General features: G+C 40.2%; 1 protein-coding gene across 1 annotated transcript in view; it reads left to right on the plus strand.

Annotated features, from left to right (window-relative positions):
- LOC122806106 (phosphatidylinositol 4,5-bisphosphate 3-kinase catalytic subunit alpha isoform-like) overlaps window positions 1-20,530 on the plus strand; it is a 943,896-nt gene that overhangs the window by 713,739 nt on the left and 209,627 nt on the right. Inside the window, exon 10 of the mRNA XM_044076344.1 lies at window positions 2,285-2,406. Coding sequence (XP_043932279.1) covers window positions 2,285-2,406 — 122 coding nt within the window. The remainder of the gene's footprint in view (window positions 1-2,284; window positions 2,407-20,530) is intronic.

Below are 20,530 nucleotides of genomic sequence, written 5' to 3' on the forward strand. Positions count from 1 at the left end.
GCTGCCTCACAGCAAGAGGCTCTCCGGTTCGATCCTCGGCTGGGGTGCCTTCTGTGCGGAGTCTGCATGTCCTCCCTGTGGTCGCGTGGGTTTCCTCTGGGTACTCCGGTTTCCTCCCACATCCCAAAGACATGCTGTAGGTGGATTGGATACTCCCAATTGGCCCTAGGCGTGAGTGCGTGTGTGTGCCTTCCATGAAAGTTTGGGCACCGGGCTGGCAACTAGACACCTTAAAACTCCACTGCCTATCATGAGTGGACAGGCAACAGCGGCCTTAGGTCAACTGGTGCCCTAGGCAAAAGGGCTCCACGGTGCCCCTCACCACACTACCTGGTGCCTCCATTCTGGTCTAACTACATCAAATAAATACTAGAAAAGTGCCCCTGCTAGACCGGCGCCCTAGGCGGCCGCCTAGTTGGCCTATGCCTAAGGCCGGCTATGTGGACAGATGATCCGCTGTGGTGACCCCTAACCGGGAAAAGCCGAAAGAAGAAGGGAATATCTTGTGTCTGCTCTCTACACCTCCATTGGGAAATGAAATGAGTAGCACTCACGCTGAAAAGTCTAAGATTATACGGATAGAATATCTGAATGATTTTGCATTTTGTCTATCCTGGATCTGGAATTTTGTCTTGCTTTAAAGAATGTTCTTTGTGAGCTTTCCTTATGCCATGTGTTATAAGCTGATTATCCTCATGAAAGTTTTCAAGAACTTGCCTTCCTTACTTGTTGCCTGATGACTGACCTTGTCTATATCTAGTCTACTTAATGTCCCCTCTTTATTCACATTAATTGTTAATAGCAAATGACCTCTCCCATGGACTTTTTTTCTCTTTTTAATCACTTCTTGGAGTATTAGATGTTTCTGTTCTCTTTTATAGCCAGTACCATCTCAAAAACACCCCTTGATTTACTATCCGTTAGCACTTCTTCAGTTATAAGGGGACCCCCTTATCTGTTAGGGTAAATGCACCTTTTTTCTTTGACCCTTATGTCCTGCACAATGTCCTTTTCCAAAACTCAGTTTTATTAATTTACTGTGTTCTTCTATTTCCAGCTGAGATTTGTAGGGCTTAAAACTGTGTGCTCATTTTTTTTTTTTTTTTTTTAACTAGCTGGAGCACCCTTGAACATTTCGCAGGATCTATTTACCCATTAACATTTCAAAACATTTATTTTAAGCATTCTCACAAAAGCATTTATTTAGGACAATTTGTTCTTGTAAAAGCATGCTTTGTGCATTTTTTTGTTGCCAGTAGGATCCTGCCCCTAAAATGTACTTTGACAGCCCTTTGCATTCATCAACAGATTTTCTCAAATGATCAAAAACAAATCAAAAGAGTAATTTTTTTTTTTTGCAGGGGACAAGCTCCCTGCATCCCCACACACTCAACAACAGGGGAAGGGCGAACTCCCTGATCCAATGTAATGCAGTCTCCTCCAAAGGCAGCTGACTAAAACACTTATGAGAATGCCCACTAATACAAACATTCACTCTTATTTACAGCATCAAAATGTGTTTGTTCATATGAGCATTTACTCTTATTTACAGCACTAAAAAGTTTTTTTTTTTTGATAAAGTAATGTGTAGAGTTAGATTCAGGGCAGGATGGTGGTGCTAGAGAGAATACTATAGATGGTTCATGTTAGAATAACTTGGAGTAGGGTGCTACAGTAACTTGGACAGAACCAGAGGTGGTGATGTCTTCCATTCCAAGTAGTGTTAACTGTTTTCAATGAAGTAATGCTTCTGTGTGTTTTTCCATTTTGTTTCTCTCACCCAACTCAAGTGTTCCTTCTACCCTTTGTCTTTACTGTATTTTTTGGGAGGTTTATAGGTGATGTAATGTCTGCGATGGTGTCCTGTCATAAGAGATCGTGTTCATGTCTGCTTTCGCACAGAGTAACTGCGGTAGTGGACAGCAGTGCACTGCTTACAGAGGTTGCACAGTGGCACTATTTAGGCTTCCTGCTGCACTACTAGCATGTATTAGATAGCAGGCATGTGCCCTGTGACTCTGAGGATGATTGTTACTTTAAATGTTTTGAAGCTTTGCATCCTCACTCGTTGCAACCTCTAAATATGAGCTGCTACTTCTGCATTTCAGTGGTCTTGCTTGGGTGGAAACATGCTTACATTTGCTGTGCACTCGTTTCAGTACATGTCCTAAAACATGCTTTGCATTTTAATGGCAGAAAAATTTCAAAGCTTGTTTTAACACCTTTGGCATAGTCTGACTTGTGATTATATTGCTCTTAACTGATTTATGTATTTATTTGGCAGGCTGGATGAGTGTCGTATTATGTCTTCAGCCAAAAGACCTCTCTGGTTAAATTGGGAGAACCCTGATATAATGGCAGAACTCCTGTTTGCTAACCATGAAATCATCTTCAAAAATGGAGACGGTAAGCAAGAATCATTTCATGAAACCCTACTCTTAGTGCATACACACCCTTTCTGAAGGGTTTGCTCATGTGATAAACATTTATCTTGGGATTCCTTCCATTAACTGTATGTTTCCTACAGTCACACACCTGAAGAGTGCACATATTTTCAGCAGTATTCTTTCTACTTACAGTAGCATGACAAGACAAAAGTCTGGGTTTACATCTTTTGGATATTACTGAATGAGCAAATCAGTCTGAAGTTCAATTAATTTTTTTTCCTGGGTGAGGAAGTTGTGCATGTATTCCTTTCTGTTGAGAAAGTTTCCATAAGTAGTTATGATCACTTAACTCAATGGTGAGTGAGTGAGCTATTTTTTGAAGTCATCTTCTGGTATGAAAGACACCAGATGTTGTCCTTCTTTGTTAGAGCAGGACATGGCAAAAGTCACTAGACAGAATAGTCAGCTGTGAGCATGCTAGATGTTTGTGGCATTTTGTGTATACACAAGCCAGCACATTACATTACAGAGGAATGGCACTTAGTAATACCCTCATCAAAATGTGTATGTCTGTAATATGAGTCGTAGTCTTTTGCTTAGCTGTACTTAGCGACATATGGTACATTCAGTCCTAGCACTGTGTGATTGGTCAGCATATCTTTTAACTCAGGAAATCTGGACAAAGCCAAAAATAATAGGGAGAACAAAGGTCCAGAAATAGGGACAGATTTTAAATATTGCCAAATGGTTAAGTTTATAACAGGTTTTACATCAGCATGAATTTTCTGAAGGATATGACATCTAAACTCAAATGTATGTCATTATTTAGTGACTTTGGTCCTGAGTGATTTACAAGAAAAACACAGGTTTTATGAGGAACAGTCCAAAAATATGAGACAAAAATCTGGATATTCTGTGAGTTAACGTAAAAAAGGTGGTCTGTGCTAAGGTGCATGGTGCAGCCTGTGCTTCTATTAAGTGCTAACTGGTTTTGTATCTTTATAGCCCAGCTGGGAAGCCCCTGAATGCTTTCAGGGGACATTATCTCCTAGCCAGTTTCTATTTCCTTTTTTTTTCTCCAGCTAATTTCTCATTATCAGATTGTGGAGAACCAGACAGTCAATTTCTCTTTATCAAATTGTTTCCACAATTTCTCTTTATCAAATTGTTTCCACAATTTCTGTTTATGAGATTGTTTCCATGGAGACATGAGGGCAAGATGCAGAATTGCTACTAAGCATACATTCATTTGCTAGAAAAAAATCATAATATTCAATATTATTTTTCGTTTACTTGCTTTCTGTTAAAACTTGCTACTAACTCAATAAATCCCCCATGCAAGAATGCAAAAAAGCACTTTAATTTTTATTTTGTCGTGCTGTTTTTAGGTTCATAGATTAGTACTAGGCTAACTGCCCTTGTGGGCCACTTTAAGCCTAGCCAATTATCCCTTGTGAGACTCAAACCCTGCAGCTTGTGCTTGTAAGGCAAACACCTTAACCATTAGGCCACCCTTCCAACCTTAAAACCAAAAAAGAATAACTAAAGAAGGGAAAAAGAAAGGGGGGGAAAAAGAACAGCAGCACTTATTTACAATCCCCATTACACCTAAACAGGACTGCAGAGAAAACCATACATCATAAAAATAGTACTATTAAGAAAAAAAAATGTGTTCTTTACTTACAATTAACTTTCTCCCCTCTCCAGAGCATTTTTCGGAACATTAACGACATGAAGTAGGGAATATACTTTAGAGTCCCCAACAAATTCTGAAAAAGTCCCAATGTTTCCAGATTTTCTTGTTCTGTCATATTTCACAAATACTGTTATTGCGTTGTAATCCCACATCAAGTTACTGCTTTTATTATTGTTCATCTCCATCCCCCAATTCTTGTTTCTGCTTCATTTCCAACGTGCTCTTGATTATTCGTTAACTACTGTGTACCCTTCCTTCTCTACAACATTGTCATTTGAAGCAGTGGAAAATGTTTCACAGGTACAGTAGTCTCTCTGTGATGTTCATCATGTTTCACTGTTGCAGTCATTACACTTGGGTTATCCTGCTGGCAGACTACCCGCAGTCGGCCTGAATTCCAAAGTCTTGGTCCGGCGTCGGTTGCTGTCGCCTCTTCCCTGACGTCAGTGCACCAGGGGTATAAAAGATGCAGCCGATGCCATTTTCTTAAGTCTTTCTTGTCGCATGGTGCCCGAAGCAAAAGCAGTTCGCAAGTGCTGGTCGGCCGACTCCTGAGGATTTTCGAAATTGAATTTCAGATCCGAAGTCTTCAATAAAGCTAAGTACCCCATTGGGGAAACTTTTTTCTTGCTCCAGACCGATGTCAAAGTTAACAATTGTATTTCTTGTGGGAAGCAAATACCTCATAAGGATTTTCACTCTTACTGTATTCCTTGCCTAGGCCCTGACCACGACATTACTAGTTGTCTGGTTTGTGCTAGATTTAACCAACGCACTATTAAGCGTCTGTTTGATTTTGCTTTTCATTACTTTGGCCGAAGGTTTAATTACTTAATGCTGTCGGAGCAGCCGATGACCGGAGTTCATAAAAAGCGCAAGGAAAAAGAAAAGGACAGGCATCCCAGGTCCAAAACCAATGATGAAGCCTCGTCTAGGCCAATCGCCGGTTCTCAGTGAGGCGCTTTCGCAGCCCCTGACACCCGCTACCTCAGAGCCACAGGCCGCCTCCAACTCCCACGTGGAGAAGGCTAGGCCTCTGGATTCTAAAGGTATTGGGCCTTCGGAAACTAATCTCTCAGATGGGTCCGGAGCCTCTAAGCAGGCATCGGCTTCTGAGGGTGTTTTCAGACCTACACAGCTCTATATCAAGTCAACTTCAGCATCAAAGACAAAGACTAAAACAGTTTTAAAGACAAGAAAACAAGTACAGCATTCTCCAGGACAGACTTCCATGCCTAAGAAACAGATGCTCAAAATGGCCGAAGACCTAATTACTTTGATCAGAGGCTCCCATCCCTCTCCTGATAAGAGGCCTAGGCAAGACACTGAATATGATTCCTCTGATCAGGTTTCCATTTCCTCTGACTCCTCTTCAGAACAGGGATACTCTGTTCCTCCCTATGAGGATTCTGATGCTGAAGAATCTATTCCCTCAGCTTTTCCTCCTGAGGATTATTCATTTGGGGAAACCTTGCATACCATGAGGGAGCATTTCCACTGGGAGAGCCAAGATTATTCAGATTCCAAGAAAAGGCTCAGAGACTTTCTTTTACTACCTCAGCAGAGACCTCTTGCTATTCCTCCTGTTCTAGACATTATAGATGATGTCTTTTCAGAGTCCAGCCTGTTTCCCGACTCTCTAACTCCTGCACCTGTTAAGCCAGACAGATACTACAGGGTTCCAGATTCTCATAAATTCCTATATAAGAACCCTGCTGCTGACCCAGAAACTATTTCACAGGGTCCCAAAGGGGTCAAAGCTGCTACTGCAAAAAACCCTGTCCCCTCAGATAGAGATTCTAGGGCACTGGACAGATGGGGGGGGGGGGTTACACTTCTGCTACCTTGGCTGTAAGGGCTTTAAATTGTCAATTTCATATGCTTAAATATCAGCAACATTTAATGTCTCTGTTAAAGCAGAAAATGTTGACAAATTCTGAACGTGCTGAGAACAAGGAATTGCAGGATTTATTGCATGCAGCTGAACAAGTGGGAAAACATACTTTGCAATGTGGTTATGATTCACTGGAGGCCTCTTGTAGGGCCGCTGTAACAGGCTCGGTCATTAGAAGGCATGCTTGGTTAAAAGAACAGACTCTGCTTGATCATGTTAAAGCAAAATTATTGGATGCTCCATTACAGCATGATACTTTGTTTGGTGTTAAGGCAGAAGAGGTGTTGAAGAAAATGGAGGATAAAGCTAAATCTATGCAGACAGTGAAGGATTTCTTACAGGTGCAGCCACCCAGATTTAGCAGGAACTGGCCTTCTAAAAATTGGTCCTTTCCCGTGTCAGACAGTCCACGAAGAGGCAAATACAGACGCCCTAGAGGCAGACAAACAGCCCCAGGGCTCATACAGGCCCAAACAATGGGGTGCTTCTACCTCCAAAAGCGGAGAAGACAAATCACAGCCATATAGGAAACAGTCCCAATGACTTCCCTCTGCCAATGCCAAGCATTTATCTTTTGGCAGCACCCTTAGGGGGAAAGCTAGCACTTTTTTCACAAAATTGGCACATGATTACCCAGGACAAATGGGTTTTAAATATAATCTCTCAGGGCTACAGGTTCCACTTTCACACCCTTCCAAAGGCAAAAGGTATGCCGGACCTGCCACACAATCAATGGGCAGAGGCACAAAACCAAGTTTCATCCCTCATGGACATGAGGGCTATTCAGCCAGTGCCACAACAAGAGCAGGGACAAGGATTTTACTCAAGACTTTTCTTAGTACCAAGAAAGGGCAAAGCATGGGGACCGATTCTGGACCTGTCTATTCTAAATACTTTTCTGGACGTTCTGAAATTCAAAATGTTGACTCTGCAGCAGCTTCTGCCCATGCTGGGCAAAAAGGTTTGGCTTGTAACTTTGGACCTCAAAGAGGCATACCTGCATATCCCAATCAAACAATCTTGCAGAAGATACTTCAGATTCATAGCTGGCTCAAAGCACTACCAATTCTCTGCACTGCCCTTTGGCTTATCTACTGCGCCCAGGGTCTTCACAAAATGCCGGCACCAGTTATTGCATTTTGCAGTCAAAAAGGAATTCAAATATATCCCTACTTGGACGACTGACTTATTCAAGCAGAGGCCAAAGACATTCTACTAAAGCATCTGGCGTTTGTAAAAAGATTACTAATTTGCCTAGGGTACACAGTAAACGAAAATAAATCAAAACTAGTACCCTCTCAAGAGATAATATTCCTGGGTGCAAGCTTAAATACAACTGCCCAGATGGCTTATCTCACGCCAGACAAACAAAGGCATCTGACTTCTTACTTCGAAAACATGGCAACAAAGACCCAGTTATCTGCAAGAAAAAGTCTGCAGGCTCTGGGCTACATGGTCTCCTGCATTCTGCTAATTCCATATGCAAGACTGCATATGAGGAAACTACAATGGTACCTAAAAAGTGTTTGGACTCAACATTACCACAGCCTGGAATCATTAATTACCCTCATTCCTTGCCTACCATAGGAGTTTCGATGGTGGGCATAGGCCTGTCACCACAACAAAGGACAGCCATTCACTTTACCCACAGCCAGGCAAACACTAACAACAGATGCATCAGATTATGTCTGGGGGGCCCACATGGCAGGAAAATGTATTCAGGGCACATGGCCCCCAAGCCAAAGGCATCTACACATCAATCAAAAAGAGATGCTAGCTGTACAAAAGGCCCTGACAGCCTTCAAGGACCTACTTCATCCAGGACAGCTGCTGATAAAGACTGACAACACCACAGTCATGTGGTACATAAACAAACAGTGGGGCACACATTCCTACCCCTTCTGCTCGACAAGTCATGATTTTGTGGAACACAGCATTGACTTACAGAGTACACCTGCAAGCACAATTCCTGCCAGGAAAAACAAATGCTCTGGCAGATGAACTAAGCAGAAACCTCATGGACACTCTTGAGTGGAAACTAGATCCACAAATCTTCATATCATGATAACAAGGAAATGGGGACGCCCAGACATAGATCTTTTTGCCTCCCCTCACAACTGCCAACTTCAGAGATTCTGCACAAGGGCTTATCACGAACAAGCATGGAAAGTGGATGCCCTGTCATTCAGCTGGAACAACCTTACAGTATATGCCTTTCCTCAACTGCCTTTCCTCCCCAAGGTACTCCCAAAGGTCAGACAAGAGAAGCCACAAATGATACTGATTGCCCCGGATTGGCCGCGCCATCACTGGTACCCAATCCTAAGGAGCTTGTCCCAAGGCCCAGCCTGGACATTACCTCAAATTCCTCATTTACTGACCTAACAAAACAATCAGATCCTGCACAGCCAACTTGGAACTCTAAATCTAGCTGCATGGAGGATACTGTAACGATTCAGAATACACCTCTCTCTAAAGCAGTTATGGATGTCATTTTGGAGGCCAGGAGGCCCAGCACCAGAAAATCTTATGCAGAAAAATGGAAGAGATTCTGTGCTTGGAACCAGGTACAAGGAATTGACACACTTGTTCCAAATATTCCTCAGATTTTACAATATCTAACTGAGATGCTGGACAAAGACCTATCCTTCTCATCAATTAAGATCCGTGCCTCTGCCATTTCAGCTCATTACAATACAGACCCACCTATTTTTTCATATCCATTGCTTAGGCTGTTCCTCAGGGGGGCCAAAAACATAAGACCTCCAAGGAGAGCACCAATACCTGCATGGGACCTCAATTTTGTCTTGGAAAAACTCACAATGCCTCCTTTTGAGCCAGCCAATACAGCTGACATAAAATTCTTATCATGGAAAACAGCTCTGCTTCTAGCAAAAACTTCAGCAAGAAGAGTGACAGAGTTACAGGCATTAATGGCTGTGGAACCTTTCATTATCTTCCATCCAGACAGGGTTTCTCTAAGGACAAACCCAACATTTATGCCTAAGGTAGTGTCCAGTGTGGCTCTTAACCAAACCATTCATTTGCCTACTTTTTACCCAAAACTGCAGAATAAAGGGTCGAGACTACTGCATTCTTTGGACATACACAGACAGCTATGCTTCTACTTGGATAAAACTAAAGCTTTCAGAAAGACTGAGCAACTTTTAGTGGCATATGATGCAGGATCACAAGGAAAGGCCATCTCAAAGCAGACTTTTTCAAAATGGATAAGACACTGCATTTGTTTCTGCTATTCACACAAATCAGTGCCTAAGGGCATTAGACCACATTCTACCAGGGCAGCAGCCACCTCAGCAGCCTTCCTCAGAGGAGTACCAACCAAGGATATTTTAGAGGCTGCAACTTGGACTTCAGTGCACACTTTTACTAAGCACTACCACTTGCCTCTTTACTCTAAATCCAGAGCAGGCTTTGCCACTGCAGTCTTGTAGGGCCTTATAGCTACTCCTAATTCTATTTAGACCCAACCGCCCAACCTCAGCTTTGGGATTCAACCCAAGTGTAATGACTGCAACAGTGAAACACGATGAACATAGTACAGTTGTGTACCTACCATAAATATAGATGTTAGAGTGTATTCACTGTTGCAGTCCAGGTTACCCACTCACCATCCCCCTTTCTTTGCTGGGACTTATCTGTACTTCTCTATCCTATACAACCTATGTGGTGTATTTGCTTGTAGATGAGGGTATTGTTATTTTGGTGCATGCTTTTATTAGCAATGTTTTTTAGCCTACCCTTTTGGGAGCACCTGACATCTGGGGCAAGAAAAACTGAAGAAAATGGCGTTGGCTGCATCTTTTATACCCCTGGCGCACTGACGTCAGGGAAGAGGCAACAGCAACCGACGCCGGACCAAGACTTTGGAATTCAGGCCGACTGCGGGTAGCCTGCCAGCAGGATAACCCAAGTGTAATGACTGCAACAGTGAATACACTCGAACATCTACATTTATGGTAGGTACACAACTGTACTTTCTTTATTACCAGAAGAACAAGAGGCAGAATCTCTTTCTGTTTCCCAACTTACTTTTTGTTGGAGAAACTTTTCCATTTCCTCCTTAGCATGTAGTTCATCAAAAAAAGATTTTGTCCCTCCAGGGAAGAATACCTTGAAGACAGCTGGGCACCGCAGTTTGAATCTCACACCTGTGTTTCGACATTCCCTGACTAATGGAATGAATTTACTCCTCTTCTGCTTGGTGTACAATAGTAGTCATTCTCCACTAACACTCTGCTTTCTCCCACTTTTAGTATTTTTTCCTTCTGCCACAGTTTTGTCAAAATCAACTCCTTCTGCTGGTAGGATTGTATCTTTACTATTAAAGGTCTAGGTTGCTTTCCCATAGCCAGGTTTGGAGCAAACACCCAGTGTGCCCTTTCAGCTAACAACTCCTGTTGTGGAATACCATTCCAGTTGCTTATTTCTGCTAGCCTTGAAGACCTCATAGTTTCGCCCTTAAGCATGTTATTAAAAATGTGCCTAGGGTGCATACTTGTTCTATGAACATATGTAGGGTGATAACATTCTTTTCTGTATCTGTTAGTATGAAAAGTGCCTTCTTCATCCCTAGTTAATCTTGTATCTAAATAATCAATTTGATGTTTTGAAAAAGTTTCAGTAAATTTCAAAAAATGCACTACTATTATTTAAATAGGTCTCAAAGTCATGTAGTTGTAATTCATCACCCTTCCACAAGGAAGAGGTCGTCCACAAAGGGACGATAAAAATATAACTATTCCTTGTATACTACATGATTTAATAACACTTCACTTTCCCATTCTGCCATAACTAAATTGGCGTAGCTACGCCAGATGTTTGCATATAATATAAATCACCAAATACAAAAACATTTTTCTCCAGAAGCATTTCTAGTAAAAAACATGCAAAATCGATATGTTCTATTGAATATGCATTCTTATTAAGTAAAAATGTCTTAACCATCACTGTCCCTTCTTGGTTTGGTATGACTGTGAATAGTGATGTAACATCAAGTGTCACCAAACATGTTACATTCTTCCTGCTTTCAGAATCACTATGTAAACGGGTATAAAAATCTTGTAAAAATTGTTTACTGTCACATAGAACTAGTGTATAATTCTGAAGTGAAGGTTTTAATTTAATCATAAAAATAGTACTATTAAGAAAAATTGTTTTTCAACATATATAGTTAGTAGCCAACTGCAACTGCTACCTGCTACTGTAGGTCAAAGGGGGGGATGTACATAAGTTCTTGTGTATTTTTGGCAAGCCCTGTAAAGTAGGTACTAAAGGATTTTCAACCACTAAGTAACGAAAATGTTCTTTAGATATAATAGAATTATTCAAACAATGTATCAAGGCATTCAATACATTCTCACTAATTTTCAATATGACATCTCTGTTGACCATTCTATATGTGCTTTCATCCTTTAACATCTCATTTAAGGTGTTAAAATAATAGGCCCTGTCCATTACCACCACAGAACCTCCCTTGTCTGCTGGTCTGATAACTATTCTATTATCTCGTTCTAGCCCCGGTAGTGCCTTTCTTTCTTCCAGGATCAGATTTTCAAACCCTCTTCTCCTATTCCCGTTCTCTAAATGATACATTTCGTCTTCACAAAGACGATAAAACACATCTAATCTGATGGCTCTGTGGGGTATATGCACTGGGTTTTCTAAGTAAAGGTAACTCACTATTACAATTCTCAGAATTAAATATAATCCTAAACTGTATATTTCTCATGAATAATCTTAAATCAAAACACATTAGACAAGTCCACCCTCTGGGCTGGAATAAAGGATAAACCTTTATTCAAAACCTTCAGTTCACGTTCCGTTAAGTATCTGGAGGATATATTCCAAACTAAGTCGTGTTGGCTGGCTTCCACGTTTCCTTCTTGAAGAGTTTGTTTTCTTTTGACTCTCCTTCGGTTGTCCATTGCATCCACAGACTGCTTCCTTTTCACCCGAAACGGTAAAGAAAGTTGGGGAAAAAATGGCTTTCTGTTCAAGATAGTTGTTTTAGGGAGTACCACCGGTTCCGGCTCCACCTCCGTTCTACTAGTTAATTCAACATTCTCTTTCATGTTATCACATTCCAGGGTACTGTAGACCGAAGTATTACCATACAAAGAGGAAGCTTCTTTATTAAAAATCATCACAGGAGTTTTCATATTAATAAGGGATGTATGATTATCTCTAACAGTTTCTGCATGTGCGGATTTCGTTATCAGTGGCTACTTCTTTGGCCATGTGAATATGGAGCCAGTTTCAAAGTCTTTTAAATCTCTGTGTGTTTTTTCTTTTCTTGCTGCAACAATTTACATTCGTTTAGATACACTTGCTCTATGACTTCAGTCACCCTAAGTTCTGCCATATAATTCGTTGTCAGCTTGAGGATCTCATCATGCTGACATTGTACTTTCCTGCAGAGATCCTCTTCTGTCAGCATAAAAAAATCTATCAATAATTTCATATATGGATAACTGGTCTCTAAATTAATTTTTTGCCATTTGGCCAATAACTCTGGGTGAGACTCGCCATACGTTGGCATGTTGAGGACGCAAAGTCCTCGTGGTACAATCCTAAGGGTGCAGCATGCTTCCATGTGTAACTGTTGACATTGTAACCTCTTTAAATGGTGTAAGTCATTCTCCAGTATTTGTAGTTGCTCGTGGAGTTGTTTATATTCACTGTCAGTGATATGCCCTTCAGAGTCCTGCATAGGACCATTGTCCATTAATAAAGGGTTATTTTCCATCCATAGAAAATTAGTCAGTCTTTCATTTCTTCTGTTAAATCCACAGTTATGTTGGTCCCAACTGGACTTGCCTCCATTGGAATAACCATCTGCCATGCTCACCAAAGGTAATCAAAAACAAATAATAATTTTCAAAGCAAATTCCCTTCGGTAATTAACTGTTTGGGACACCAAACTGCAAAAATGAAAAACAAAAAGTCCTAAGTAGCAGAAACACAGCTTCAGGGTTAGAGAACAGTATTAGCAAACAGGAGCGAGACTATTGTAAAAAAACACAAGTTTAATGTACTAAAAAAATGGGTAAGTGCTTTCACAAATCACCATTTGCTCCATCAGATCATAATTTTACAACAAACGAATTTGATTTAAATACAATCATACCCTCCAACAAAGTTCAAATCAAACAGTAAAAATGTTGTTACTAATACGTATGCTTGATAAGTTCATAGGTGTGTAGGCTAATGGCCCTGGAGCCTTTATAAGCTTAGCCCATAGAAGTGCTGTGGCATCGTGTTGCCCGACGTTCCCAATGCTTCTATCAAGTAGAGCCACTGCAGTGAAATAATCAGCCCTGCCATCTCTAACCCAGGACCCTGTACACTACAGTCAGAACAATGTACCACTACACTATTTGAGCTAAGTAATCTATTAAAACAAAACTTTCCCATTTCCTGAAGCAAACTATGTAAAGCACATAAAACATACAAATAACATAAAAATTTGAAAATATTGAAATATATGCACATAATAAATACACATTATTTTTATTATTTCTTACGTTTCCTATTCTTAAGGGCATGTCCAATAGGTACATGTTCATTTAACCCCCTTCTCCGATGTGCTGTCAGTTTCAAAATCCATTGAAGTTCTACTTGTTCTGTTTGCAATATTTCCCATCCTTATTCCCTCATATAACACATTTAATACCATCAATCTAAATTCATGATCTGATCCCTGTTCTATAATCTGTTTAGCTAGTGCACTGTAAGTATGACCCTTACATGCACAATAAAGATGGTCCCTGATATACTGTCGTAGGCGTCTTTTAGTTTTGCCTGCATAAAATGAACTACACAATGTACAGTAAGCAAGGTACACTCGATTTTTTTTTTAATTACAATCGGCTTGCATCTTCAACCTATAGCTGTTACTAGTATCAGGATGAATAAAAGTGGTAGATGTATCTATAAACTTACAAAAAGAACAATTGTTACATTTTTTTTTAGTTCCAATGTCTTGTTGTTTATCTTGTGTATGTCCCTTCCCCTTGGGATAACATAACCTCTGCTTTAAGAATCGTGTATTCCTAATCCAAATCTAGGTTTACTCCCTACTATTCTAGCTATGTCTTCATTAACCTGTAGTACTTGCCAATGCTTATGAATAATTATTCTCAGTTCCCGATACTTTTAGATAGAATAAGTGAGGTTGTGATAGAAACGAAACAGCCTCAGCATACTATTTTTACTCTAATATACTCAAGTGATGATAGGGAACTGAGAAGAATTATTAATGAGCGCTGGCATGTTCATAGGTTCATAGGTTCATACTAGGCTATCTGCCCGAGGGCATTTACAAGCCTAGCCCATAGTTTTGTGGCTTACGCCACCCCTTTAGTATGGGGAACTATTACATGTTAATGAAGATATAGCTGGGATAGCAGGGAGTACTTAATTACTGAAGGGAATTTGCTATGAAGTTTTTACAGTGTCGAGTTGCCAGCCTGGTGCCCAGTCTTCCACAGAAGGCACACAGACTCGCACACTCCTAGGGCCAATCTTGAATGTCCAATCCACCCACAGCATGTCCCTGGGATGTGAGAGAAAACTGGACCACCCGAAGGAAACCCTCTTGACCACAGGGAGAGCATGCATACTCCGCACAGAAGGCACCTCAGCCGAGAATCAAACTGGTGAAGCTCTTGCTGTGAGGTGACAACTGTAACCACTGCGGTCGCCCAGAATAACTTGGATCATACCATAGATAATTTGAGTGGACCTATGCTTTACCATAATAATACAATATTGATAGTGATAATGGGCAGAAATCAGCTCAGTGGCCATTGACAAGAGCAGATGTGTGGACACAGCATACCGGCAAACTGGGTACAATTATTGAATCCCCAAATTATGTCAGTATACTCCAGGAGGGTCTTACGCAAACCAGCAACTGATGTCTTAGTCACAGTCTCAAACTGAATGCATAGAAATGCATCATCATTCCCTTCGGCACAAACAATGTCCCTTCACACCATCAAATCAACAACACCTAAGTACCCACGAAGTGGTAAGGGACCTGGGATCACAAGTTGACTGCGACGTTAACGTCCAACACCATATGTCTACTGTAGTAAGGAAGGGTTTCTACATAGCATACTTGATTAGTAAAGGCATCGCCTCAAGCGCAAAAGAGGTTATAACCCCTGTATACTCTGCACTAATCCAGCCCATAATTGAGTGTAACACCCCGTTCGGCATGTACCGTACAAAGCACCTGCAGCAATTGGAGAGATCTCAGAGGTTTCTAACTAAGAAGATCAAGGGACTCCAGCATGTGCCATACACAGACCGACTAAAATCCATGTCATTGTACTCTGTATCATATAGACGACTTAGGGGAAACTTATGCCTGGCTTACAGAGCAATCTCCGATCCAAACCTTATGAATTTGCTGCATATCTGTAAATCAAACGTGACTAGGGCTGCCCGTTCCAGGGAACTAAATATGGCCTGTGACTTAAATAGGACACACTGGAAACACAGATTTAGCTCCCAGCGACTGTAGGTAGCGTCTTTGGAATAGGCTTACTTATTCATGTGAAACAGAGCACCTGTATGGCACTGTCCAAAAGGAACCTGGATGAGTGGATGGGGCACCGTAAATTCTTACCTGGAATAGTGCTCACAACCCTCCTGGACATGGGCAGCCATTACTAAATGCAATCTTGGGAGTTAACTAACATTTCTATGGTATTACATTGGGATGAAACGGCTAGGCTTGAAATGACCTCTGGGTCAATGGCCTACTAATTTTGTATGATGCTGTGATCAAAAAAGGAGTGTAATCAAACATTATATTATATCTGTTTTAAGATCAGTTTCAGTCTTCCTTCTCCTAGATATTGCAAATGTCCTCTCAGTGAAGTTCTGTGAGAGTGAGAGGCAAGGATGCTGTATTTTATCCTGTAAGAGATGTTGTTCTGTGGCAGTGGAAGGGAAAGATGATGAATCCTGTCCTATCACAGATGTAATGAGAGCATCACAGATGTAATAAGAACTCCCTAATCTCAAACCAGTTATGTACACAGATGATAAACTGCTTTTACAAGCCAGCAGAAACCACAACATGCTGCAAGATAGGCCTCAAGATAGCTTTACTCAGTTGTGCAACTGGTCAAGCTCCAATAGACTCCTAATTAACCCATTAACAAATAATGTTATGGTCTTCAACACCACAAGGAAACTCCCCTCAGTTCTTTCCTTTACATCCCAATTGTCAATAAACAGAACACAAAGGTAGTACATCCCAGTTGTCACAAAATAATCTTGGCCTACATTTACAGCACACACTTGACAATATAAACACTAAAATACTAACTTATTCACTTGCTCTTTCCAAAAACCCATGAAGCCACTACCAAAAATGTTTCATTACCTAAATTAGAATATGGTCTCTCATTCGTCCACACTGCATATTTATTTATCCTTCGTTCACCACTTTAGTCTCGTTAGGCCAGTAGCCTCTTTTCAGGGGAGACACGGTAGTATTTGTACTACTAGGGGAAATTTTACCAGGGCTTCATGGAACTTCCTACATTATTTTCTCTTTGGAGCTGCTAGGTTCTGCCAAAGGGCTTCTACAGAAGCACAGAAGAATCAGCAGTGTGGACAAGCAGAGAAATGCTGTGCAGAGTTTGGAAGTGGAAAATGAGAATTTGGAGAAATATTTGTTTGGTAAGGAGAATCAGAATGCAGTTAAAGATTCCTGTGTGGTGGATGATACAAATGAGCAGTGTTTAGCTGCCTTAATATAAGAAAGTAAAGTAAGCAAGTCCATTGGAAAAAATGCATATAACAGAAATGGTGCCAGGACAGCTTGTAGGTGATGATCTGATGAAAGTAATGCAGCAGCGTGATCCATGTGACAGTTCTGCTGTTTCATGGGGAGAGATGGCAGGTACATTTTTTGGAAGTGCTGTGGATGGTGATATGGAGATGGAACCATGTAATGTGGCAGAAGAGAACACAGCAGTTTAAACTTATGCAGCAGTGACATCAGCAACAGCAAACTGTAAGTAAAGCTATTTTAAAAAGAAGAGAAGACCAGCAAAAAGAAAAAATGGGACAATTTTGTAACTGTTCAGGGATTTAAAGCTCAAGAAATTAAGTCTTATGTGGGTCTACCTCAGATAATCAAATGTTTACTTTCGCAAACCACTGTTTGCTGAGATGAAATGAGTGAATTTTCAGTTAAGTGAACGGGAAAATCAGCAAAGTTTTACACAGGGAATGGAGGCAGTTAGCCAACATTGGAAAATTTGCCCATTTCCCCACTAGAGTGCGATCTTGGAGTTGGTGGGTGTGTGTGTGTCTATATATATATATATATATATATATATATATATATATATATATATATATATATATATAGTTAGGGGGAGTGTGGGAGGCATGCAACCACCCACCTAGGTGGGTTTGACATACTGTGGTGTGTGTGAGGGTTGAATGTGGGCCAACTGCTTTTATTCTCTGTGTAAAATCAATAAGAAGCTTGGATCAGTGTATAGAAACAAGACATTTTTAACCCCACTGGCTAGGACTGCAATCGCCCGATCACACCTACTCTCTCCTCTTTTACATGCCTCGCCTGTACTCTCAAACTTCAACAAATCCGAACTAGGTAATCTCTCCCATAGCTACAACCATATTGCTGAATTCGCCACTGGCTCCACCTATAGAATCCACCACTGCCAGAACCTGAAACAACTCAAGTGGCTAGAACTGTCCAGCTTAATTTAACTCAATAGTGCACAAAATTCTGTACCACCCGGAGGATACCCCCTCACTTATAAATATTATTAAGCTTGAGATCCATACGATCAGCCAACAAACTACTGGTCCAAACCCACAAAGCTAATAACTCTGCTGGTGAATCCCTGTTTTCCAACTTTGTTGGTAAAACCTGTTGCCAAACTATATAACCCTACAATCCTCCATAAGTCTCTCCAAAAAAAAAGACTCAAACAGTATCTCAATGTGAACTGGCTTTGCCCATGTACCAACCCTGGTTAAGTTATAAACTGAAAGCATAATCTGTAAGTATCGTAACATGTAACTACTTCACCAAGCTCTGTATCCAACCTGATGTCTCTTGCTTTTAATTGTCTGACCATGAGAATTGTGAGTCCCTATTAGGGAACAATACTAAACCATTGTACATAATCACTTTGTTTTATATTTTCTAATGTTATCTAACTTCTTGTGTAATCTATGTAATTTTGTCTATTTGGAGCTTTTCTCCCCGGGCCTCTGCTGAAGAGAGACATGTATCCAGTCAGACTATCCCGGTAAACAAATGTAAAATAATAAATAAATAAATAAATAAAATAAAAAATCTGCTGTTATGAACATTCGCTTTGTTGAACATTCGCTGTTTTTGTCTCGATGAAGAGTTTTGCATAAGTGAGCATTCGATTATGTGACATAGATGCATCTATATAGGGACTTTTTGTGACTTAACATTTGAATTTGAGGGACCAACGATGAAATTTCTGAAAATATATAACAAAAAAAAGGAAAATTTTCCATGGGATGTTTTTTTCCAGGTAATTTAAATGTTAACAAAATATTACTTTGCAGTTTAGAACTGATGAATTGGAAGATGATGTTAAAAATGCATTCAGGGTTTGTGTTAAACTACTCATAAAACTTTTGAAAGTTAGAGATGGGAGAAAGTCATGGAATGGAGGGTAGAAGTGGGAAACGTTTGAAATGGGGAAAAATGGGAAAACACTTGCCAAGTGTTATTTTGTGGAGGTCATAGGGGGACATTAAGATATGCTGGCCCACCTAAATCATGTTTTTTGTGTGGACATTTCTCATTTAATTAATGACTGTGATAAGATACAATGTAATTAGAGTGGGGAGAAAAGAGATACGACAAAAAGGTGTGTGGCTGAAAAAAGGCTGTGAAAAAAAGACTCTTTTGGATGTACTGTCAAGAGCGAACAGTAAATAAACAAAAGTGGAAGGAGAAAATGAGTAAGGAAGGCAAGAGGCTTGAGGAGAGGGTGAAATAAGTGAAGAAACTGTAGAAGGAGGAAACAAATGTGGAGGGGGAAAAGGTTTAAAAATATGAAGGGGAAAAGATAGAAAGAGAGTTTGTTTGGAGGAAGGGAGGTTAAAAAAATTCTTGGTGTCAATTCCTTCTGAAGTTCTAGTCAGTGAAAAATCTGATTCTGAGGATTAAAGGTTATTTGTACATAAACCCAGGAAAAGTATTCCATAGGGGAAAGTGTAAAAGTAAGAAAATTTAACAAATTTCCCATAAACTTGAAGAAAAAATCAACAATTCTAGAGTATTTTCATTAAATGTGAATTGTTCTCAACGATATAATAAGAATGGGGATAGTGGAATGGTGGTAAATGTGATGTAGATGTTATGTTACAGAATGTAAGACTCCTGACAAGTGAAAAAAGACTGCAAATATAAAAACTATGGGGTGGACATACAATATGGAAGTTTTGAAGTGAAATTTGTTCTGGAGTGGCTGTTTTGTGTGAAGAAGATACTAGATGTAACACTGTAAGGATGGGAAGGCTAACTGCTGTGGATGAGAGGTGGTGAGGGCATATTTATATAATTATAGCACTGTATGCGTATACAAATTGCAAGGCGAGAGAATCTGTTTCATCGAATATTAGCCTATGTGCTGTTTAAAAACTAGCATGCAACATTTTTTGCTTACAAAGTGAACAATATTCAAAACATTTAATACCATTTTTTTTATAAAACATACAAATTTTCACTAGAAAAAATGAGAGAGGAAATGTTAGTGTTATAACATGTATATCTGATGATGTAATTTTCCTTCATTCCTCAACTGATGCATCTGGGATCCGTTACGGAACCAAGTCAGTCACTTCTACCAAATCTTCAAATCCAAAAAATCTTGAGTTCTTCCCTTTACCAATAATGCCCCGTCAACCTAATGTACCTCAGCTGTTGTTTGCTTCCATTTAGCTACATATACGGATCCTGTTGCTCTTGAATGTTTTGAGTATTTTCTCTGGAAAATAGAGTGTTTCACTCAACCTTGCTGACATTTCTTATTTCCTTTTTCTCCTACCTTCCTTGTTTACCCTCTGGACTACTTCAATTTATTTCTAAGCACTTTTTTGCCATTTTTCGGTATTTCTCCTTAGTACCATTGCTGGAATTTACTTTTTTTCAAACACTCCTTACCCTTCTGCTTGTTGGAGTATTTTTATCTACCATTGTTGGTAGTTATCTATTCTATCCATTTAATATCTTAAAAGAGTAGTAGTTTTGTAATGTGTCCCTTTTTACAGTAGCTTAGTTAGACCAGTATGGCAGGCAAGCCTACTTGTTTTTAGAAGTGCATCACCTTTGGACATAAAATACCAAATTCGGATGCCCACAGGGAGTGCATTGATTGCTTAGGAGCTGTGCATTTAGAAACGGTTTGTTCCATTTGCTCTGGCTTCAACTATAGGGCTGTTACTGACAGAAGGAGCAAGTTAGTCTTGAAGGGCCTTCTACCT

Source organism: Protopterus annectens, chromosome 7.part0 (assembly GCF_019279795.1).
Source record: "Protopterus annectens isolate FY-2018-M chromosome 7.part0, PAN1.0, whole genome shotgun sequence".
NCBI classification, from domain to species: domain Eukaryota; kingdom Metazoa; phylum Chordata; order Ceratodontiformes; family Protopteridae; genus Protopterus; species Protopterus annectens.